Raw genomic sequence first — 25,520 nt, 5'->3', positions numbered from 1 at the left:
TGAATTTTCTCAGAGCTCAGGGAGGCTACTCAGAATAATCCCAGCTTTTCAGGACTGTTTATGTCTTAAAGAGATGCCGTGCTAAAATAATTTGCATTTTATAGCTTTCATGGTGCATATATTGAACTGACCTTGATACCAAGTCACCAAAACAAGTATTTTGTGACCCGTTTTTCATCACTAATGTCACTCTAACATGTCTCCAAACTGAAAATGAATGATAATTTTAAAGCTCGAACTTGTGATTTTACTAAACAAAAATTAATCAAAGAATATGTACTTTAGTGCTTTTATGTTCCTTCCAGTTTTTCAAAAAATAGTGCTTTACTTTTCAACTCCAGGTGGCACTGTGGTGCTTAACACTACCCAACTGGGGAAGAGCTGGTGGACTGCAGAAGTATGCAAGCTCCTGAAAAACAATGGCTTTCTTGTTTTATGAGAAATCAGCTGCTAACAGTTTTCCAGTGCAGATGTCCTATTTTACTTTCAGTTCGGTGAAGACTGGGCTAACAAATGGCAGTTTATATGCCTGAGATACGACTTGTCGTGAAAGAAAGGCCTCACTTGTCTGTATTTGCACGAGGTCACAAGGGTAGTAGCCCTTGCCTCCGCCAGCAAAACCTAATGCAACACACACTATTGCAGAATGAAGGGAGAAGCTCTGCTGTTGCATAGCTCTTCCTATTCACAGTGACTAATTCTCTCTCTTTATAAGCAGAATTACCAATTGTACAAAGCGTGTTTTCAAGGATGGAGTGCAAACCATTGAGGTAATAAGGTTATCAGCAACCTTTCTAGGAAAACGCATAGACTTCACTGTTCAGAAGACATCCTTTGCCATTTCATGTCATCACCTAGACTACTACAAAAATGTCTGCAATAAATAATCTTCCTTCACATTCATCCTTTGAAAACTTAGGAGTAGGACATTTGTGTATTTGCTTAATCACACACTCATCTATACCACATCATTTCTTACATACTAATTTTTCTTGACATTCTACCCCCCTAAGTTTTTATAGTCTTCTCAATTCTTAACGTTGTAGAAGCCTGCCTGACACCTACATCCTCTTTTAACCCTTCCTAGCTTATACGATAATTCTCCAATTTCGTATAAACTAATTTCTAAATACTCATTACCCAACCTATGGACCCAGAGCTCCCAGCTCCCACTGCGCAATCACTAAACCATTGCTCAACCTAAGTCTGAATAACATCACTGGTTCTTCTGTGCATTTCATCTGACAGAATTCTGGAATTTGCTCCATAGGCCCACGAATTTCCCATAGGCCATGATATCCCTTTTGATTCCAAGCAAAACTCAAAGACTTTACATGGGTTCATTTGCAGGCTGTTATATTTTTAACCCAAGTATATCCTTTCCCATAAGTCAATGAAGCAACTGAAGACACCTAGGAAAGGCAGGCTATTTGTCATACATCTTCCAGCACAAATGACTATTTCATTACAAAAAGTTTATGAAAGAAGAGGAGCTCAAAAGACAAAAAGGAATAAAAGTGAGAGAGAGATGAATGTCTTAAACAGGCAGGACCTTAAAATAGTCTTAGTTCTCTCTAAAGTGCTGCATGGAACCCTTTTCCAAAGCCATAAAAAATGCGCACACATCTGCCCCCACGCACAGAGAGCATCCTTAAGTTCCACCTAGACTTATGAAATATTAGTGTGTTTGTCATGTTAGTTCTGGTGAATGAGTAGCCATAAGACTACACAAGGCAGAGTATCCTACATTACTAGTCAATAATGATGCCTCTGAAGACTGAAAACCTGTATAACACCTTTTGTTCCACAGCTCTGTAGCTCTTACTCTCCATCCTCAAAGTTGCATGAGGACAGTGGTGGCTCCTGATACCGTTACAAAGTTCTTAACGGATTTGTTATTGGCACACGTGACACAACAGATAAGCATTTCTTCTTTTGGAATGTGTTCATGTCCATTCTAGGTCTTCTGAATAAAACTTGGAAAATGTCCTGAAGTCAATTTTTTAAAATTAAAAATAAAATGTAATTTAAGAAAACTGTCCCCAAACAAAATGTATATAAATTGTATTTACAATTCTGCTGCTGACCAGGTAATATTTACATTACATGTAATGCTAAATCTCCCCCTTGCATTAGTCACACTTAAATGTGCTCCACTCAGTCTTCAGACTAAAACCAGTGTCAGAGCAGACAAGGGAGAATTTCTGAAAAAAGATCTTTTGTGTGTAACTATGACAAATATGATTAATTAAAAAAAAAAAAAAATCTAACCTAAGAGGAACAAACCAAAGCACCGCTGTTAGGAAAAAAAAAACACCTGGTGGAAGAAAGAACATACATTTCCTGAAGAGGGACATACAGAATGGTGAGACACTTTATCAGCTGCAACACTAAGGTCATACCAAGCTGAACAGAGCTGGGTAAAAGCCAGATGACAGCTACAGTAACAAACAGGGTTTGTCTCAGCAGGCACCAGCATTTTCCTAGTGCCTATTCTTCTGTCATCCTCTCTGCTGCAGCAGAACTTCTTTCCCTTTTAAACTCAAGGCAGAAGGTAAAGGGGGAAAATGAAAGCAGGCCAGACCAGTATCCCTGAAGCTCTTACAAAAGATCTACTGCTCTTTCCCTCTCTGTGGACCTTCTCAACCTGCAGCCTCTGTTGCAATGCTATGTGCTGGTGTTGTGGGAAGAAGGTAAGCGCTACACAAAGCACCTTTGGCAATGCACTGTTTTTAAAAAAGCTTTTGGGGGCAGAGTATCTTCCCAAATCTAATTATGTAAAGCAAAGCATGTTCTAGGTACCGTGTTGCCAAAGCTGCGGCTCAGTCAGTGAGCAATTGCACGCCTACACTCAATTGTCTGGCCACTGATTCATACCAGTAGTAAGGTGGATCTCTCATACACCTTCACAACTATGCACTTGCTGGGGCAGTTGTAGTGTTAACCTGTCTCACGTATTTAAGAGAGGTTGCAATTTGGGTTTTTTGCCTTCTCCACATGCTCAGAAAGATGTAAAGTGTAACACAAATGGCACATGAGTGGTGTCAGCCCCTGATCTATTAAAACAGAATCAGCAACCATTTGCTTTTCTGACTGGATAACTTGCCGTGGCGTGGGCGGTTGCATCAGACAAACACGTCTGATGTCCTCTGTGGTCATAATCTAGACTTACTCTAAACCTGTTTAGAATTAATTTGAAGATGTTCCAAAACATTATTTGATGCATTTTGCAATACACAGATAGGAGACTGCATCTGAGGAAAATGAAGAATGGAAGTAGTACCTATAGATAGGTACAGCCTTCCAGAACTGAAGCAAGAGAACTAAACACTGAATGGAATGTAATGGAAACCACTCTGCACAAAAGAAGTATCTTCATGTCCTAATTACTGTCCTGTGGAAACCGATTCTGCCAGTTCCTCTGTGAGCCATCTAGCCCTCTCTTTGCCTGCTGGGGAAAAAGGTGCAGAACTTCTATATTTCTTTACTAATTCAGACCTAAACACGTTTTGCGCTTTGGTTGTTTTTTGTTGGGGTTTTTGTTGTTTGTTTGTTTCTTTCTTTCTTTGTTTTTTAACAAGTACTACTCTATTGCTAAGCAGCCTCATGCTTTACTTTTTCTTCCGCTAAACCTGCTGCCAGCTGAGGGCTGGGTGCGAGGGATGTGGCTTAATATTAAATGCAGAAGAAGTGGTATCCTAAACAACCTTGTATGCTGGGGGCCAGAGTCCTTTCACTCTCTTTTCAGCTTTCAGAGCAAAGTGGCATCATTTGTGAGATAATACTACATTTTAAGCCAGTTAAACCTGAGTTTCTAGAGATTACGCTAGAACTAGATGTTTGTATTATTTTGGATTGTTACATAAACATTCCAGAGAATGCAACTTAGTTTTCCCACTGTAGTTTTACTCTGCAAAATTTGCCTTTTCTCTAATAAATTGTTTGCACATGTTCACTTCTCTCTTTGAAAATCTGGTTTTGTGGAAATACCAAATTTGGCTTTTAAATTTTTCCACTGACTCCCTTCCTCTTAAGGGAACAATTCATCCTCCTCTTTCTGCCAAAATGCACTGATTGGTAGCAGTGCTGAATTTTTTTAGTGTACCTTTTTTGTTACAGCCATAGCTTTGCAGCCAGATTTATAAAACTATTAGGATAGTGACACATTCTTATTTTTAATGGGAAAATAAAACAAGCTAAGGCTGAAGTTTTATGGGTCACCAGATTAAACAGCCAAACTTTTAAAATGAGAAAGTTCAATTCACCCTAAAACTGCCTACACTCACCGCCAATGCAAGTTTTTATTATCTATCACCTTCTTCATCCCTATGAAAATAGTGTCTTCGGAGCCCGCTGGCAGAGATCATTCTTAGAAAATGATCATCATGTTGTTGGTATTTCTTCAGAACTGGGCTGACGTTTCAAACAATCCATCCCGTTTTCTGGAACAAGCAGACCACACCATTTTCCAAAATTAATCCAAAGACGACGGCCAACCAAGGGAGCATTCGGTTCAAGTTCAATGTAACTGCAAAAGAAAATAGAACAAATTTATCACTTACCATTTAGGAATATCATAGAAACCAGGTGAGAATTCATATTAATTTGTATGTATAAGAAATCACACAAATCTGTTAAAAGCCTGCATTCCAAAATCATGCATAAAATTAATACAAAATTTTCATTTTCCAGGCAGGCAAAGAATTCTATTTTATGCTTCAATGATCCATGATGAGTTGTCTCAAATTTTAACTGATGGATCTAATGATATAATACAGCATATGTCACCATCATCTCTTTGTATAAGAGGTGGGTTTTTTCTGTTTTTTCTTTTTTTTTTTTTTTTTTTTTTAAGTGTTTTGTTTCATTCACTTTTTATTAATAGCTAGAGCTATTTCAGTGACACGTTTCATAAAGACTAAAAAATATAACAAAATGACTTCTGTAGCAGCTGCATTTTCTCCCACACAGTCTATACATACAATGTGGTAATAAAAAAGTTAAAACATACCTCTAATTGCCTGAGAATTTGATATCAAGACAAACACTTTTATAAATGCAAGGCACAAAGGCGTGTAGTCATGCTCCCAAATAACAGCTGGAATTAGCAAAAGCTTTCCATAGCTGGACAACAACAGTGCTTTGAGAAGTAAAATGAAGTCAGACTTTGTTTTCAGCATCTCAGGTCTCATCCACCATAAGGTAATAAAAATGCCAAACAAAAATGAAGTTTGTTCTAAGAGGAAATAAGAAGAGTTGGAAAAAGAGAATGAAGCACCAAAATCAAGTCCTTTTTGGATGAATTTCAGTGAAATGACATGTCCCAAATGCAACCAAGCCACTGCTATTTGAAAGACAAACACAAATATGAACATGTCCTCCACCTCCTGTGTTCATTTTAATAGGCAAATATTACTATTACTTACTTAAACTAACTCAGTATCCTGAAATTGAGAATAATTCTACCACAGAATTCTATTTGTAGGGTTGTTATACATGTAATTTCTGACACCAAACAGCACAGGAAGTCTAGCATAAGAACCTCTTTACTTTCTAACAAAAGGAGAGGGTTTTTTCAATTGTCTGTTAGCCTGTAAAACAAAATCAGTACTTTGTCTTCTTTGAAAAGGTCACCATCAACGAATCCTTTCCATCCAGCAAAAGAACACTAAGGTGAAAATATCATTGAGCTATTAGACTTTTTTTGACACCGCATCCCTGTGTAACACTGGAATTAAAGCAGATGTCAAAGCAACTCTCACAAAAACTATAATAGATGAAGTACTACTGAAAAAATTAGTTCCAACATGTTTTCTACACCCACTAGAAAACTGACATGTTATGAAGACTTACTTAGAGCAACATCAGACAATAAATTACTTCAGTTCAACTCTGAATGTCTAAGGGAAATACTAGTTTTAATCTGTGGGCTTGATTTAAACACTATCACCAGAAAAAGTATGAGAATAAAAGTATTAACCGAAGCAAAACAAACCTCCTCCCCTACTTTCAAATGTAGTCTAAGAGCACAGAAGTATCTACTCTTTGCCAGTGATGACACTGCTCTGTATTTTTGCGTATTCATTTAAAAAAAACCCCACCAGATCAGCTTTTCCCAATTGTTGTTTACTTCTGTAAGGATCATCCTCAATGTTTTATCACCTTAATGAATAATAAACCTTGACACATGGAATAATGCTGAGCTCTACATTGGTCTTCAAGTGGATTCAGATGAAGATTTCTGCATATTGTAACTTTTCACTGTTTTGGTATCTAATACTGATCATTATCAGTCTGAACTCTAATCAGGACCAAAATGAAGGCAAATTAGAGTATATGTATAATCATTTAAACATACTGGCTTGGACATGACATCCATTCTGTATTAATTTTTGCACTATGGGCTTGTTGAAAGACTCATCAAGTTATTCAATGCTTACAGAGTAGATAGTGACATGAACTAATCATCGATCTTACCTAAAGAAGCTATACCAAACATTCTATAAAAATCCCATTCCTTGGCATATCTGATTAAGTCATCAGGATCTATATTTTGGCTTGAATCCTGTAGTTGCAACCACCTGAGATAAGCTTCACAGAGTAAACAAAATATGCAGAGCTTCCCATGAATCTGGTAAAAAAGAATAATAAAAGCATTAGTATTAAATCAGTATAAATTAAAGCATTAGTATGAAAATGGTATTTAAAATACATTTCAACATCTCTACACAAACAAGCTCTGTAGGTTTATTATTTTTGTTTAGAAATATAAGCGAATTACTTCTGTTGAGCCACTAGTTTAGCACATTGTCCTTTCACCATCAGTTGACACGACAGGCAAATTACTTGCAGAAAACTGCATAAACAGTTCCATACAGAAGAAGGAATATAAATGTTTTTTAAAGCCTGCTCTATACTTTTTTTAAAATTAGGAAGGCCGTTTTAGTTAGGAATATAAAAACAAAATTGTGCTGTAGCTAGTAGAACTATACTATCAAAATTTCAGTTTAAGGGCAACTACTTCATTCAGTCAACTGCTTTAAATAGCCTCATTTCTCTTCCTTCCTCTGGGACCATCTCCATTAGAAGAAACTGGCAGCATAGTTGTATCGAAAACATTTCTTAGTTCAGATAAGGGTGAGGAACCAAAAATAAATGGAGCAACATAACCAAACAAAACTTAAAAATACTTTCTGAAGTGACCGCAAAGATGATGTTGCGAAGGCCCACAGTTAGCGTGTTTCCACGTTAAAGAGTCTATAAGCCAGCGCGTATGTGGGGTGAATTCTGATTTTATACAGATTTAAATATACGAATGCAATTTCTGTGTGTGGCTTCTACTTTCTCCATTAGAGACTAGTTATGCCAATTGCATATACATGCACAGGCTAAGCTAGTTTAAAATTCAACTCAATTTATTTGAATAGACGAAATTTCCTCAGACGGAATAGTTCTTCCAGAAGCCTCAAGGAAAATATCATTACTAGACTCCAGAAGCATTGAATTAATTAAAAATCTTTAGTCATATTTATGCTTGAAAGACGAGGCAAGTGCATTTAGCTACACTGCTTAACACTGGACTGACCAAGAGGTACTAAGATGAACACAGCACACACTTATGCTTGGATAGTTCGCTCTGGATCAGCTTCGTTCTCCTGGGAAATCAGTCCTTAAAGTAAAAACACGGAATTTTGTCAGAAGCTGCACCTCTACACTCCAGCCTGGCCAGCATAACTAAGTTTACAACGTAATTGCATCAACAATGTTTCCTTCATGTGAAAGCCACTATCTTTCGCTATAGTTTTGAGGGCGTGATTAATTACTCAGGAAGAAAATGATGAGAAATTAGTACAGTAGGTTTAATTGGCATAGTATTGTTAACATGGTATGTTACACTAATATAGATCATTTCAGAAAGAATTGTTTCCAACAGAAATTTATTTTGAAAATTAATTTGAAATTAGATCTTTCTCTTCCAATGTAGTTTAGCACATCGTCCTTGTAACATCAATTAACATGAGAGGCAAATTAGAGGATGTAGAAAACAGCATGAACAGTTCCATACAGTTCCCTCTCTTCTCTTTAACATGTAAAATGATTGCTCTATTTGCTGGTGTTGTGGCCTCACTACTGTGGAGACAGTAACTTTCTTAGTAACAGCTCAAGTTTGAGATTTCATGTGTTCTATTCATGATATAACTGGTTCAGCTTGCTGGAGCCTGAGGAAGGGCAGGAGAAGAACAGTCTCTAAAATTTTACAACTGTTACAATCAACTTACCAAATCTAAATATATCTTTAACCAAAAAAGTCACAAGGTATGGACATACCAACTTACATTTATCTTTGTATTGAAAAGAATGTGCCTGTACGCCTGTGCTTTACATAAAACAGCATTAATCAAGATGATAACGGGATCATACTCAATGTATTTGTCCACAGGTTTCTGGCAGGATTTCTGAAAGTCACAAAATAAGAAGAATTAGGGGGGGTGGGTGGGGAAGGAAGGCAAGAGTTTATGAAATGTTCCTATAATCTTAGCACAACTGCATAAATCCAAACTAGTTATTCAATTCTTAGTCTTTCCTTAATATAATCTTAATTTCCAATAGGTTTTTAATCCATCCAGAAAACCTGCTTCACCTCCCTTGACACGATAGTTGACACATAGACTTCCCTTACAAAACATAAAGATACATTATCGATTTTTACAGGCTTCAGACTAACACAGAGAATAAACTCTGCAAGGATGTACTTATTTTGTGCCCTACAGACACAAAAAACCAAACTACTTTCCCAAGACTCAAGAAACTCACCAGTATCTTGTTAAAGGTTAACTGATCATGGCTCATCTACTGGGTATTTTGGGGTTTTTTTTTGTATTTTTTGGAAAGAAAATTAATTTCTCCTATCACTTCCTTCTTTTCAGAGATGCTTTATCCTCCCATCCTACCTTTTTCTTCCTTCAAGATGACAGTAAATGTTTTTTTTTTTTGCTGTTGCATTGTTCTTCCATACTGTTCCAACTGATTTTCCATTATTGAACAAATACCAATGACACAATACTGATAATGTTGTTGTCACAAACAGATACAGCCAAAGAATCAGAGATTGCTACTGGACAGTGGTAAGACACTAGACCATTACTTCTCCAACACATCTGCTGGCTCCCACTGTGCCTACTAGAGAGGTTATTTCATCCAGACCCCTAGGAACTGCTTGTCATCAGACCCCCTTCAGATTTATTGACTTACCTGCATGGGCGATCACTCCTTGACTTCAATTAAATGAGAAGGGCTAACAAAAAGCTATTAAACTCACTGCCAACAGTACGGTTCAGTAACAGTCTTACAACAGGCTCATCTAGCAGACCCATGGGGGAAAGAACTTCTAGCAGAGCTGAGGAGCAGCAGCAGTTGGTCACAGCAACCACTTCAGCTCAAACAAGTGCACTCGCAGAAGGGCCCTTGCCTGCAGGTCAGCTTTCTCCTGCTGACGATCCTTCACTTCGGCTACTTGTTTCCTCCAGCCTGTCCTCCACTAATCCCGCTCCCCTGGGCCTTCACATTAGCTGCCATGCTCAGGGTACAAGAGCCATAGAAATGATCTCTATTTCCATTTTAATGAGTGCACGGCTGTGAACCGCCAGAAGAGAAATCTACGCACCCAGCTTTCTGAAATGCTGTAATAGTCAAACACCACACAATTACAGACAAACTCCCAGGAAAGAACAACGAGGTCTTCTTCAATTTTATAGTGTCCAAAGTTAACTTTGCCTTACTATTTACCAGAATTATTATTGGAAAATTTGAGAATGCAAAATTTTACTAGCAAAATGACTTAAAAGTCCAACACCCATATAAAGAAAAACATCCAAATAAATGTGTAAGTTGAATAGAGTGTCTAAGGAATGTTGCTACATTAATCAGTGTTTCTTGGTCCAGCTCAAGAGAAAAACCCAACAAACTCATTTGGATTAGAAAAGAAAATCCTATGTATACAAGTTAGAGGTAATGAATTCAAAAACTGACTCAATTAAGCAACAGTTAACTAACAGTTTGACAGGTCTAAAATTAACATGAGCAAGATGAAAGGACATAATTAACAGAAGACCACAGCTACCAGCTACAATAAGAGTGAAAAAGGAATTGCAACTATAATTAAGGGCAGTGTCTTGGTTCATCTCTTTCTACAGGGAAACCATGAACACATATTCTTATAGGTGGTAATTTACATATGTCAAATCTATGGGTTGATGTAGCACACGAAAACTCTACGATTTTTTTTTTTTCATAGGCTTATTCACACAAGCACTGGACAAGCACATAGAAAAGAAGATTATTCTCGAACACAATGGGTGTCATAAAGGTTAGATGAAGGATATCTTACATAACCCAGGATTTATTATGCTCTCAGATTTTCCTACAACGGAACAGTTTTTGACCAGGGTCAAAAATCTTTCTAAGAAGAGTAAAGAATGTTCTTTCCAGGTGGAAGGTCCCAACCAAAAACCTTGCAGTTAAGAGGTACTGAAAAATTTTCACTGACAGCTGACGTGAATTTTAGACAATTAAAATATATCAGACCAACCCTCCAGGCCTAACAAACAATACAAAAATTCTACTGCAGATATACAAGGAGACTATTACAAATGAATACACAAATAGTGGTGTTAACCATAAGAATGGGTCTTCTGCTCCGCAGCTTCTGGCAGCCACAACGAAATCTTCCGCAGCTGTGAGAATGATGTTTAATTCAGTATTTCAGCATGCCACCAGCAAACATTTAAGAATTCTACTTCTCTTGCGTTCAACGGGAGTTTCAACAGGAAAAGAAAATCTGCCATATCACAGAACAGCAGCCATCTTCAAGGACTTCTCACATAGAGGGAGGGACGCGCGCATACAGACACGCGCACAGTCACATCTGCCCGTCTTCTAGAGCTAGATCAGAGCCCTATTCTTAATATACTTCATTTATATTTGAATCTCAACTATATGAAGAGAAAGTCCTCTGTGGTTATCCAGCCAGCGACTAGTCAGCATGAGCTCGTTCAGGGACCTGTGAGACCTACAAACCACCTTACCGCAGGAGACTCACATGTGCACTGCCATAGACTAACTGACAAAATGAAGATGACACTTGCTATACCATGAAAACATCACAGAATTTAATGGACCCTCTAGGATAAAATTTTCTCCATACCTGGCTTTTTTGTTATTTTTCCCAGCTGTACTACTAAAACACCTAACAATAACCTTAAATGCCTAGGAAGGAAACTTATGCATAGAGCCTGACTTCAGCAAAATCAACGCAAGCAAGGGTTAATGCAGTTTAAGCACACATAGGTTTAACTAGATAGCTTTACCTAGTCAAAGTGATGTAGCTTTATGGACACTGATAATCCCCAACATGTCCAGCGAAGATCAGTATGAGCAGCTCAGCTATGGAGAACTGCTTGCACGCTTACGTTTAAGATTTTAGTCAGGTTCCCTTATTTTAGAGGGAACCACAATACTGGTGCTCATGTCCCACTCCCAATTGCAGTTCTGCACAACTGTAGTCAAAGGCCGGTTCAGCATGACCTAAGGAATCTTTAACAAAACCAGGCTTTTCCAGTCTTCTTTGGGCTTTCTCAATAAAATGCCTCAGTTATCATAACCAGTTCTAAACTGATAACAGTAACTGTATTTCTCTATGTTTTTAACCAGTTTTTACTTTCTTCCTTAATTATGTAACTGACATCAGAAACAGGGGAAAAAAAAAAAAAAAAAAAAGACATTACTTTGATTAAAAGTACTTCCAGACTAAAAATATTTTCAGATTATGTTGCAGAAGAGAAAGGGCAAGTTTGACACCGTAAATTTAAGGAAAATTACGAATATTTGATACTAACACACAGAAGTCTAATAGATAACTGTGTGCCCCTAAAAATGTGTGTTGAATATATTTTAATATTCTAATGAACTTAAATGGATATTAGTTTAGGAACTGTTTGATTAATCAAATATTTAGGAACATTTCACAATGCTTGTCTGTTGTTTCAAAAAAAAAAAAAAGAAAAAAGCTTCCATTTTCATAACTTTGAAATTTGCTTAGTTATCTTAAAATTATTTCTAAAAGATGAGCAAAGACAGCTTTAAGAAAAAAAGAAATCTTCAAAAGCTTGTACAACCATGTTCTTCATAGTGTAGCATATCAGATTTTCTGATCAAAGAAATCAAATACAGTTAAGGAAAGTAACATATGTTTTAACATCTCACCTGTATTAAATAAGACAAAAGAAGTGCTGATAATTGACTGCATGTTTATCAGCCTTTTATAAAACACTACTCAAAAGACACACCTCTTTGTTCATCAAAGACACTCAACTGCAAACACAGCTCACAAACGTATGCCAAACAATATAGCGTACAAATATTTGAGGAAATACCTACTGTCGTGAAAGGGCAAAGTTCCTAAAGTATACGAACAGAACTTCTTTAGAGTGCTCTCTCCAACATTAAAACATAACTGAATTTTTAGGTAGAGTATTTTGCGATGGAGGCAGTGAAAGGGAAAAATGTTCTTGAAGAGGAAGCCATAGAACACGGCAGAAAATAAAAATATACATTGAATAACCAAGCTTCATCCTGAACTAAAAATACCATGAAACCACACCAGGAATATGTTTGCAAATCTCTGGACATTAGAAACACCAGTGAAACAGTCTCATTTTAGTATTCCTTTTTCCAGGGTTTGGAGTTTGGCAAAATTAAGCTACAATTTTTTGCTGGACTACACATACAGCAAATTTTAAAAACATTTACACAGTTTCAACATGAACTTAGGGCCATTTACACAGGTTCACAGGGCAAACGAATACAGATCCACCCTCTTGCAAGAGTGCACTTAATCCCAGTTGCACCCTTAAACAATAAAATGTAATTAGCTGTGCTGCTTTCATGAAAGGGTTCTTTATTAGAGATGCGGTTAAGTGTCATAATAAGCTGAAAAACAAACCAGCCCTGTTTCAGACGCATTCGATTTCAGAAAACTGATATTAAAAATATAGTTTTATAATTTTTCCTGTATGATAGTTTTCCAGTAGTGAGTTGATCTGTAGATTGAGTTACGTAAATAAGAAAAGCAACATACTTTTTTTTCCAGGATGATCTTTGTGCTTTTGACAGATTCTTTACCTTGCCACATAAATGCTTTGCATTCAAAACATTTACAGTCTCTCTGCCTTGCTGCAATAAAAGAGATTTTCAATTATTTTTTAATTGCAGAAAAGCTAAATGAAGTGTGCAGTGCTCAAGCAATTTGGCTTTCTTATTACAAAACACAAGGGGGATCCTGATTGCACTCCACATATTGCAATGAATAATTTCTTTCCCTTTGTTAGGGTCTGGAACAATCAACATTTTTTAAACTTGATTTTTAAACACAACAACATATACGTAATTCAAACCATTTTTTTTTAAAAAAATTGCATGTTTTTCCTTCTATTTTTGAGTAAGTCAAGTTTGCTAATTTCCTTTTATATTCAGGGCTCTTTGCAGAATTTATTGCAGGTTAGCTGAATGTGGTTCCCCCCCCCCCCCCCCCCCCCAGCATTAATACTACAGTGGCAAGTAACTACAGTAATACTATAGTAACTTTTGTTACTGTTGTTAATGGTTGTTTTGTAATATATTCAGTGAAGATTTGCTGTATTATTTGCAGATCATTTAAATTTTAAGGATCTCAAAATAATTATCAGAAATCTCCTCTATAAAGAGCAACCCAAGCTTACTTTCACTGTCGCTTCTGGTTCGGAATAGGGAAAACATCAGCATGTTCACAGCATAGAACTAGGACCAGACTCACGAGCTGCAAAGCAATCACCAGAAGTCACCTTTGTCAGAGGCAATCCTAAGACACCTGCACACCTCCTGCCACCCCCCAGTCAGCCTGCTGAAGAAAAAGCATATTGAACAGGTCTCCCTGAGGAAGTGAGTTTCCTCAGAACTTTATTATCTGTTTTTAAGTACCTTTAAGTTCTTTCTAAGGAGCGACAGTCCACCTGTCTCTTGTAATGGCACTTCCACAGCAAAGTATATGCAGGGTAAGAAAAAGGTTTTCACTAAGTGTGAATCTCGAGCAAGAAGGAATGCACAATACCAGGGGTCTGGGCTAGGCTTCTGCTGAAACTGGCCTTGATTAAACAAAACGGACTAAAAAAAAAGTTACAGAACTTGGAAGAATTTGTGGCAGTTAGCCACACTGTAGAGCTCGTAACAAAATACAGGACCTTTCCATCCTGAGTTTCACGGTATTTTGTGGACTTCTATGTTTGATAGAAGAAGGTTTCTTTAGTTTCTTCAGTATCCATTGCAAATTTATTTGCAGAGTGGACACTAATACTTGTCAGGTCTTTAATGCTTGCTCGCGTTAAAATTACAATATGGAACTCAAAGAAACTTTTAATTATCTTAAGAGCAATAACAAATGCTGCAGGAACTAAACTGAAGCAGCACCGTGAATATTAAGCTGAATTTCCAAAATTGTACTCTAATATTGTGGGCTGGAAACAGATGTTCCCTAACGGAAGGTTTTAGTATTTGCCCCTGGAAAAAATCCATTCTTTTCTTCAACAGATTAATAACAGAATACAGAATGATGGTATTTTGCTTAGGCATTCCAATTGAAACCTTCCCCCTAAAAATTGCACCCAGATCATGTTAAACTCATCCTAAAAATAAACATAGGACTAGACACAAGATGCTGTTGGGAGAACGTAGCTTCTTCAACCTCAAGATGATGTTCCAAAAGGTTTGGAATGACGAAAACATCCTGAGAATGGCAAAGACCTTTTAGATGCAGATTTATTAATATATTAAGGATAACTTTAAACTAGAACTGGGGCAAGTCTGTAGGTCAGTATAAAACTGTGATGATCTTGGCAATGTTCTGCTTGTTCCTAATCTTCTGGGGCCCTTTATGTTACACATCATATGGAACAAATGTTGGGTTAGGTTTTTTGTTTTGTTTTGTTTTTTTCCCCTTACTGTGTCAGTATTTTCATATACTACTTGAAAATAGGAATGAAACACCAGTATCCCAAAGCTTTTTAACAAAGTAATTATCTAGATGCCCACTGGTCTCACTTTGAGAATCACTATACAATTCTACTGCTTTACAGTTTTTCTCTCTTAAGCTACAATGGAGTAGCAGTACTCAATGCTATAATTCCACAGATGAAAACTGTTCTCAGGCTGTGTGATCACACCTCCTAATCTCACCTCAGACCTCCAATTTTTCTTAAATACCTTCAGCTTTTCCCAAGTTTTTAGAAGCCTACACTCTAAGTTTTATAAATACCTGATATAAATCATGTTTCACACCAAGAAGTGGAATCTTCATATTTTCTGAAGTGGAAAAGACTTCTAAGCTATCATTATTTTCAGGTTAAGATGATCCATAACACTGACAAACTCATCATAACAATTCTTGTGAAAGTTTGTGAAGGGTATTAAATGCCATTCTGTACTTGACTAGTCAGTAGTATGATGCTGACCAAATTTTCAGGTCTCTGGATGGAGCACATTATTGTCTGCATGGAGTAGAATGCCTGCAGAGGATTAGTACAGTGACCAAGCTATTCTTCCAGATTAAAACAAAAAAGTAAACCAAGAATTGCCCTATTAGAAACCCTGAGATCTTGGTAGCTGGAGACAACAGCAGTGCTTCCTGCAATATGCAAGTAAAGCTGAACTCAGTTCAACTGAAGGACTCCTTCAATCTTCGTAATCGTCTAACATTCTCATCTCCACTTTATAAATCGTGAGCTAACATGTTTCTTACTAATGCGCTTCATATTGCCTGTTCCTCATGTAGACCACTCCTACTCTTCAGCACTTCCTGGATGGCCAGAAATGGAGAAAGGCATAGAGATGATATGACACGCACCACGTAAGAGCAACTAGGACTAAGACTGAAACAGAGCCATGATAACCCACAACATCGAGAGAGGAAACAGGCTGGTAGGAGTTAAGTGAAAAACGGTACCGATCCGGACCTGCATGAAGAAAGGTGGACAGAATTCCAATTTCCTAGGAACACGTGACGCTGTGCTCTGTCTTTTACTCTGTTCTTTACTCTTTTTGTAAAAGTTTGGCGTTTGTGACGAACACAGCATCTGGGACTTAAGTCTTTGATTCTACATGGAATGCCACAGTTCTGGAAGACCAGGATCTTCTGTCCTCAAATGGTTAAATGCTAGAAGGAACGAGTGCCATCTACTGGCTCCCAGTTTGCCTTAGAGATTATCATAGCCAAATTAATAACCACTGATGACCTGGGTTTACAAGATGTGCTAAATCTTATGTGATATAGTTGCAGGCATAAGCTTCATACTCGTCCTTTTGTATCCAACTTGTCCTTGGTTTCAAAGACGTGTTTGAAGCTCCACATGAAAGAGCTCCAAAGACAACCATTTACATTTTTATCATGTACCAATGACAGATTTTGACTACCAATGATCTGATGTAGTTCATGTCCGCTGGTAGACACGATACATTATACTAACACAAAAAAGCAACTAACAGTCAATTTTTCCTTGCAGTGTGCATGTCTAATGCCAGCAAAAACCAATCTCTCTTACTTTGTTTGTCTTTTACCTAAGAAAACAGCTGATCTCTCCAGTTTTTGAAATGTTTGCAGAGATTTTTGTGTACATTTTCAGCTGGTTTACGCTCTACGGCACAAGCCATTTTAACTGACTGCAGGGCTGGAAAAGAGAAAGATGTGAATAAGCTCCTTCTACTATCATCATTAATCTGTACCTACCTTGTTTTCTTGTTGGTAGCAGAGGATGATATCAAACATGTACATCTTTCAGCCTGAGCTAACCACTATTTCCCCAAATATAAACCGGCCACAGACCTCTACGATCTCGTTGCCTATTTTTGATCTAAGAAATGCTTGAATGACTCGAAGTTACAAAGTCATAACAGAATTCATCACAGGATTCATACAAAGCTTTCTGGTCACCTGTTACTTTTATAGCTTCACGGTTAGTCAATTAACCTATCTTCTATCAGCATTCTCAAAATGCTAAGGGCTACAAAACTGGGGGAAACAACCACAAAGGAAGTTTGAATGATACACAACTAATTCCTTACAAAACACAAAATATTCAGCAATTGGTTCAAGCACAAGGTTTCCCAATTTTATAAGGCACAGATATGATGTTGTGAAACAATCACAGATAAACATCAAAGGCTTAGTCAATAAGTAGTTGCAGGTCCTTCCATTCCAAAATTCTGGGGTTTTTGCCCCACACTGAAATATAGGGCAAACTTTCTTAATGCTAAAAAAAAGTTAATATTAAGCACTGGAGACAAGTCTATGTAAACCCTACCAAAAATTGAAAACAGTAATTCAGAAATAGTTGAGAACACTGCTTAAAAAGGTAAATGTTTTTTTTGTGGCAGCTGAGAAGTCTTCAAGAAAACACAGGACACACTAAAAGAGAAAAAAGTTATTTTAATGTTATGAAAACACTATGGAAAAAACCCAAACTCTGTGAGCGGCAGAGTAGGAAGGGAGAGTAGTAAGCAGCCCGAACGTGCTGATACCGGTTTGGAAAGCACTCCCGCTGTAGCTGGGCAAACGGCAGAGAGGCCTTTGCAGGCACATGGAATCAGCTCAAACCCGGTCCCCTGCTGCACCGGGGCAGCCTGACCACGGAGCGGGACAGCGCTACCGCCCAGGTGCCCTCCAGGAACCGGGCGGAATGGTGGCGGGAAGCTCGGTGAACGGGAAACCTACACCTGGATCCAGAGAAAACGGCCAGCCCGCGGGCGGCAGAGCCGCCAGGGAACGCGCCCCGTGGGCCCAGGCCCAGCAGCAAGGGCAGTTTCCGCCGCGCCCCGCCGGGCGGGACCGAGGCGCCCGCGTGCAGGCGGGCACGCCGCCACGTGCCGCCGCCTGCTGACGTCGAAGGTTCCCGCTTGTACCCCTCCCCCCCGGCCTCCCTCGCCCGCCGGCCGCCGCGACTCACGCAGATGGAGATTCGCAGCACCCCGCGCTGGTAGTCCCTGTACAGCTCCGCCGCCTCCCCGTTACACTCGATGCAGCGGTAGGCGCCGAGCGCCGCCATGGCACGCGAAAGCGCAGCCCAGCCCGTCCAGAGCTTCGAACCCACCTCGCTTCCGCGCTCGGGGGCGGAGCCGGGCCGGACCCGCGCCGCGGTGCATTCCGGGAGTTGTGGTTTTCTGTTGCTGCTGTCGACCAGGCCGCGCCCGCGAGGAACTCCATGTCCCAGGGGGCAGCGCGGCGGCGCCCCCTCTCCCCGCTTGCCCCGTGGGAGGGGAGGGGCGGGCGCCCTCCGTCCTCGGCCGAGGCGGAACCGGTGCGCATGCGCCCTGGGAAGATGGCACCTGCCGGCGGCTCAGGGGCGGTGAGGGGGCTGTGGGTGCCGCTGGCCGTACTGGCCCTGCTCCGGGCTGCGCTGGCCTCGACCGAGCAGTACCCAGCCTTGTCCCTGCTAAAGCAGGAGCTGCACCGACAGCGGCAGGGTCCGGCGGGGGGCTGCGCCTCGGCGGGGGAGTGGGCAGAGCAGTACTCGGACGAGCGCGGTGAGTCGGGGGGCGGTGCCGTGGTGACCGCCCCGGCCCCAGGGCGGGGATGAAGAGGCTGATAGCGCAGCGGACGGCGGCGCCGCAGGGCCCGGCCCGGCCCGCTCTGCGGAGCCCTGAGGCCGGGGGTGGTGGTGGGCGCCCCCTCTCCTCGCCCCTGCGGAGGGCGGCGGGAGCAGGAGAGGAAAGCGCGGACAGGCCTCACTGCCCGCTGAGGCGCCGCGGGTGGCCGAGGGGGCGCCGGCCCGGGGCGGTGCAGGGTCCCGGCGGCGGGAGGACGGGCTGTGCGCGTTGGTGCTGTTCAGCTGACTCATACTGAGGCGCCTTCTGTGTGAGCTGCACCCCCAAGTAGCGCCGAGTCTTGGGTGGCGCGGAGCAGAGGCTGCCGCTGCGGCGCTGAGCAGAGGAAGAGCCCTCGCCCCTTGAACGGGTGAACCGTAGGGCCTGTAGCATCACGCAGGAAGATTCCTGTTGTCCCACTCGCCAACATGCCAAGTCGAGCCGCTGGACTCTGCGTGCTTTTTAATCACAGCACTCAGCAGCGCACAGAAGTGCCAACCCCTCGTGTTTGTATTATTGAGTCGAATACAACTTAATTCATTTTCGGCTACAGTTGTATATATTTTGCTGGTGAACTGGGTGCTTTACGAGCGCCAAGTTCAGGTAGCAGATCTGGTCTTTTTCAAGTTAATTGATGCGTTGTAATACAGGCACCGTTAAAACTATTTTTCATGTGCTTAAATATCTGTTGCATCAGGATCGTATGACTTGAGTAATCTGTTACAGTCTTTCATTGTGAGCATAGTGTGAACTTGCAGTACAAAAATGCTAGTCTGAATCACAATGTACATGTAATACAGATAAAGAAAAAAAGTTTTATCAATTCAGTGCAATATAGAGACGCTCGCATTTACGTGAGAATAACGAGTGATGTGTCATGACTACTTAGCTGTCTGCAGGTTTTTTTTTTTTCTTCTTCTTATTTCATGAAGTCCATGTTCATATCAACAATTGCTGTGGTCCCTAAGGACAATATGCAGCTAGTGTAATCCACTCAAAATTACAGACTTCCTAGAAATACCTTGTTATGAGTTCCTACTTTTTTTTTTTTCCCCTCTATATGTGTGCTTTTGTCATCACAGCTTAAAAGTTCTTTGATTAGTTTTTATCTATATCAGCAGTGTTAAACAGGTATTTTATATCAGCTGCTTTATTTTTTTTTTTTGGGTGGCTACAGTGGCTGAGAGCCATAGTATGTAAACACTAATTCAGATCATGAAAGTTCTCAGGTGACCGTTGCTCCAAATCATTTCAAGCTTAAGCATAAAACCAAAAAGACCTTCACCCAGCGTTGAGATAAAATCTGTATACCATACAAGTTAATAAATGGCAAAGCATTTGATTACATCTCTTCTGTTACTAGGATATGAATGATTGACTCGGGATACTACTTCAGAGGTGTATTTGGAAGATTAGATTTGATTTAATGGTGAATATTGTTTTAAAGAGACCAGTGTAACTGGGATTGCTATAAGGAATTCTGCTTAAATCATCAGGTACCTTGGGTACTTCGCATACACTGATAATAAGATAGCCCGTAATTACAGAACAGCATACTTACACTGAAATAGGTGTATACTGGTTCACTCCTTGCTATTTAAATCCTGTGGCTAAATAAATTGCCAGTTGAAAAATTCCCTTAAGCTCTCAGTCTTTGCTTTAGTACAGCTTTCCCAGAAGCTGAGAATCTTTTTATCTCACATGGTTTCTCTTGTAACCTCCTACAAGGTCCACGGTAATTTCTCTGGTTGGTGTTTCTGCTTTTTCATAACATTGTTAATGAGGCAGCGTGGTACAGGTTGGACTGCATCTATCCTGCAGGCAAAGGCAGATCTGTTCTTTCCTGTGAGTAAAGCAGATTGTTGCCCCAAGATTTGAAGGGTCCTTTTCCCCCTATAGCTTGTAACAGGTAGTCTGTTCTTCTTGCCTGCCACCTTATTAAAAAATTCCTTCACTAAATTCTTGCTGTTATGTGGAAAATTATTCTGGAGATAGACCATACCTGCACCTCTTTGTTTTGGTTTGTGAAGCAAAAATTGCTCAGTGAGTCCACAGCAATGGCTCTTAACTGTCACTAACTTATGAGCACCACACAGAACAAGTAATGTGTTAATAATGCTGCCATAGTACAGGAGAGTTTGGCCAACGTGAAGAACAAAGGGCAGTGTTGAAACCTCTTGCTGGCAACACTTTTTCTGGAAACTATGGGTGGTGAGCCACTGTTCTTACAGGACTCCCCGACTTTAAACTTTGACCTTCTGCTTTTCAGCACTTTTGCTTCTGTTGTAAAACTTCTCCCACCAGTTATTGCTTATGGCTCAACTTAGTTCCAAGTTTCTATTTGCAAGGAACGATTTTAGATACTATTTTGACTTCTCTTTGTAAGAAGGCTGTTTCTCTTTTAGCACTGTACTTCTGAAAAATGGGGAGTTTACTAACTGCAACCCTTATGTAATCAAAATATAAGAATAGAAGTGCCTGTGACAGTGAATTAGAAACACCCACTGCACCCCCGGTCTTTTGAATTTAGCATCAAGCTTATATTTATAAACATTAGGGGGGATGGTAGAGTTTGGTATTTGTGACATGGAATCAAAGAGATAATGCTCTTTATTTGCTTTTTCTTGTTTACTCTTGAAATATTTTGAGTTAATAAAAGCTTTAAGATATGAAGATTTAAAAGCTAACAATTCTGTTGGGATAGCAGTTAAAGTACCACATAGGTGAAATAGTGACTTCTATAGTCTATCAATCTGGGGGGGTTTGTTGATTATTGTTGTTACTTGTTAATTTATTTCCTTTGTTAAATTTTTTCTCTGCTATGCCAACAAACTCTTATTTGACTTTTCATGGATTTGAATCAATCTTACACTTTTTGTAATGGCCTTCTTAGTAATATGCATGAGAACTTTTGTATATGTTCGGTCAATTACAGTTTACTATTCTGTCTGCTTTTTACAGTCTACACCTCTGTTTCCTGGACTTCCAGCAGCAGCTCTTTCCCTGCCTCTGTATGGTCCATTCCATTTATTTTCTGTTCTGGGACTGGAATGATAATTTTTGCCTTAAATTTCTAGAGACAGAAAATGGAATCATAATGCCAAATGGGAACATGTCTACCCCAAACTTTTCTTATTTGCTTCCAGCTTCCTCCGTTTTTATCTAAATCCCGCAACGGCCCCCCCGCCTTTTTTTTTTAGCACCTTCCTTTCCCTGCCCCCCCCATGTATTTTTAGCCAAAAGCATTGAGTAGAAGTAGTGATGAAACTAATTCTATAAAAGCAGTCACGCCAGCTATTGCTTCCCTGGCTGTGCAGATCTAAGTGCCATGGACAGAAAGCACTTCACGAAAGTTCTGCCCTGTGGAGTGCCCAATGGGGAAGCTGTTCAGATGAACATGAGGAAATGTGAGATGTGATAATAGAACATACATATAACTCTTTGAGTTCCTAAAGGTATTTTCTCTCTTTTCCCCCCAGATTCATCATTTTTACACTTCCATGAATCAGACTGTGACATAGGAGGATCTTCAGCTTGTGAATCTGTGCTTTCTCTCAACACTGAAAAAATTCTGGTATGCTATCAAGAATATAATGTACAAACCAATTTTTAGTGGGTCATTGAAGTTGCAGATCACTTCAGCTGCATAACCAGTTAGAATGAAGTTCAGCCAAATAACTACAAATAGAATCTATTAATCAGTAGTCATAAGTCCCCAAAAGGCTTAAGTATGAATGAACTTGAGTTGCTCATGAAGGTGTGATTTCGTAGTACTCCATTGTGAGTCTCTAGGGCTGTCAGCAGTTTAAACTAGTTGAAGCTGATGTTTCCACTGAAGGTTAACCTTCACCTGGATTAGTCTACCAATTAATTTTTTATTGTTAGGGGTGCAGGGGCTATGGCTGAAAAAGGGACAGGTGTCTTAGTTTTCACCCAGATTAACTATCTGGGGAGGTTTACCACAAAATGTGTGTAAGAGTAGGAGCGATAATTTGCAATTGCTACAGAAATTACATTGTGCACAGGTGATAGAGGCTTCAGACCCTATTTCACTAAGTGTAATACAGACATGGTATGTGGACAATAAGCTAACAAAAGAGTAGTATCTTTTGGTAGGGAGATTATTTTGGAATTTGGGTTTTCTTGCAACACTACTGTTAATTTATTGATCTGGAATAAATATAATCTTCAGTCTACATCAGAACACAGGTTTGATGTTACTTCTTCAGTCCAGTAGAGTCACAGATACTGAAAATCTTCAAGTAATTCCCATGTGAATATACAAAGAAGCCTTGGCAAATTTGTAGAAATTATTTGCCATGGGAAGCGTGGAAAAAATGTTCTAATTTGAAGCAACTTCTCCAAAGGTGGAATTTGCAATTAAAACTACTCTACTGCAAATCCACCAAGCCAATTATTTAACTTGAATATTCTCCTTAGACACTACTTCAGCAGATGTTGGTCAGATCTTCTGTCTAGTCTAGTCTAGTGGTACCAGCAATTCTTTCTAAGGCAGTGAAATGTACATTTGTTTGTAAGAAACTTCCCTGTTTCAGAAAAAAAAGAAATTGTTTTGAAGAGAAAAACAATTCAGCCTATTAGGAGTTGGTGCTGCCATGAAAATTCTTCTCTCGTGAAGGCAGAATGACTTGCAATTTTGGTGTGTTGCAGTATGTCTAACCTGTGACTGGATTAAGAATTTGTTGAAGTATGAATCCCCTTCCTCCCCCACCCCTAGAACCAAACACTGTTTTGTTATTCTATGATAACAAAACAGATGAGGTAGATGAGGGTGGAGGAAACTGTGTGGTACTTCTGTTGCTGAGTGTCATATGCAGCTCTGTAATTCATAGGATAGTAGTGTAGTACCCCATGCTTTTGGTTGTAACTATTTTCCAACACCCAGTGTGGAATCTTGCTATATCTCATCTTTTCCACACACAAGAGTAGGCCTTTTTTGTAAATCCACCAAAGAAGAGGTTGTACTTCGGGAAAAATGATTTTTTTTTTTTCCTAACATTAAGACAGTTATAGAAGAATAATGTTTTGCAGAGTTAAATATCGATGATCACTTTCTGTAGTAGGTTTTCTGGAAATTGCCTGAAGGCTATTGATGATACAATGAGGTTGTGTTTGCAGGTGTGTGATTTGTAAATATATATGGTCTGCAATGTAGATTTAGTTCTCTAACTGGTATACCTGTTGAACCCTGCTCATTCTTGTGCTGTTTTATAATGACTTTTTTTCTATGAGGAAAAGAACTTTTCCATTCTGTTATTGTAGGTGCAGTAGTAGGTGGAGTAATAATTCTCAGAACGTTATAGTGTAATGTAGAGCTTATACATGATCTCTAATTTTGGTAAAAACAAGGTTTGTAAAACCTGATTTGCTAATTGTTCATACCCTCCAAAATACTCAAGTTTTTAGAGAAGACCAAAAATTCTTCTCATTCCTAAGATTATTAGATGAACAGGGCAGAAACCATGCAATGGGATTTGGCCTGTTCCTTTTGCGCTTTGTAGGTCATTGAAATGTCTGTATCATGGACACAAGTAACAAGGCTACTTTTGAACAGGCCAATGAAAGTGGAAGGGAGGAGAACAAAGTGCTGTCCTCTCAGTAGAGGAAATGACGAGTTAAATATGCTGCCTGAAGTTTAAGATGTTTTACTGTCTCCTCTGAAGTTGAAGATGTATGTATGTGCTGTTTAGATGAAGCAAAAGAAGAGAACTAAGCAGTGAGAGAAGTTATTTTTTCCTCTTCTTGCTTCCTAAACCAGTTTATAAGGCCTATTAATTAAATCAACATTTTGTATTTTTCTAGCGTAAACTGCTCTGGTAGGCTTACAGCTTCTGTGGAAAACAGTTGTGAAAATGAACAGGGTAGAGTATTTCTATATTTCTGAGGGGTTGTCTTTGGCAGTATTGTTTTCTGTAGATGGATTATTTGGGGAATGGAAATCTTAAATATAGACTTTATTCAGACAATCTAGCCTTAACTGGTAGAAAGTTACCATTAAAAGGATAACCTCTTTACTTTAATATGGCACTGTTAAGTTTAAACTTGTCTTTATTACTCTTCTGTAGTACCCTTCCCTTTGCAGGAGACAAAGGAGTAATTAATGAGGTACTTTCCTATGAAGTAGCATGCGTCTTAGACTTCCAAAACTACATGTTAGGCAGATGTAATATAGAAATGTCAGCCACTGGTAAAACGCTGGCAATGTCCTTTCGTCTGAAAGGTTTGGTTAGCCTTATGTTAGAGAGGGTAATAGCAGCACCTGACTGAAGAGCAGTTTTTCTTCCTGTGGAAGACTAGGAATGAATTTGCTTTAAGGGAACTGAACAGTCACATTAGTCTTATATTTTTGATTTAGTGCATCCTCTTAAGGATTTAAGACACGGGTTTTCTATTAAATTCTTTACTATTGTTTGCTGAACACTTCAAAAACATGATGTTTTACAGAGTCAAGCGAAGTTGCTTGCAGAGCAAAAACGATTTCCATTTGCTACTGATAATGACAACACAAATGAAGAATTGGGTAAGATGCCTTATATAAGGTTTGTGCAGGTGAATTACATGCTAAGTGTTAGCACTGAATGTTTTGAAACTAAGCTGATGATTACTTACTGATGCATTAATTTCAAAATGATCCTAATAATCCTGAAAATACAGTCAGTTTTCTCTGGTCATACAAAGAAAACATGTATCTCTTCCTAAAAATCTTTTCTATTTTGCTCATTAGAATTCTTCACCATGTCTGGTTAAGCAAGTACTCAAAAAGCATTTTGATTAAATCCTGTTAAATGGTCTCAGCTACTTCCTGCTTCCCTTTTTCTGTCATTATTGATGACTAA

General features: G+C 39.3%; 2 protein-coding genes across 2 annotated transcripts in view; one reads left to right on the top strand and one right to left on the bottom strand.

The window, feature by feature from the left end:
• Positions 1–4,406: 4,406 nt before the first annotated feature.
• On the bottom strand, positions 4,407–18,125 carry ARV1 (ARV1 fatty acid homeostasis modulator). Its single transcript, XM_086461020.1, has 5 exons — positions 18,027–18,125; positions 8,337–8,456; positions 6,478–6,631; positions 5,012–5,236; positions 4,407–4,528 (listed from the first exon to the last, which is right to left on the bottom strand). Exons 1-5 carry the CDS (start codon positions 18,123–18,125, stop codon positions 4,422–4,424), a joined length of 705 nt encoding a protein of 234 aa, XP_086317146.1. The 3' UTR covers positions 4,407–4,421.
• Positions 18,126–18,368: 243 nt separating this feature from the next.
• Positions 18,369–25,520, top strand: part of TTC13 (tetratricopeptide repeat domain 13) — a 45,561-nt gene continuing 38,409 nt past the window's right edge. Inside the window, exons 1-3 of the mRNA XM_086461019.1 lie at positions 18,369–18,603; positions 22,143–22,237; positions 25,129–25,204. Of these exons, the coding sequence (XP_086317145.1) occupies positions 18,384–18,603; positions 22,143–22,237; positions 25,129–25,204 (391 nt within the window). The 5' untranslated portion in view covers positions 18,369–18,383. The remainder of the gene's footprint in view (positions 18,604–22,142; positions 22,238–25,128; positions 25,205–25,520) is intronic.

Source organism: Leptosomus discolor, chromosome 2, assembly GCF_034619465.1.
Source record: "Leptosomus discolor isolate bLepDis1 chromosome 2, bLepDis1.hap2, whole genome shotgun sequence".
Classification (NCBI taxonomy): Eukaryota; Metazoa; Chordata; class Aves; order Leptosomiformes; family Leptosomidae; genus Leptosomus; species Leptosomus discolor.
The sequence above is the reverse complement of the archived record's forward strand: the minus strand, read 5'-3'. Positions and strand labels throughout refer to the sequence as shown.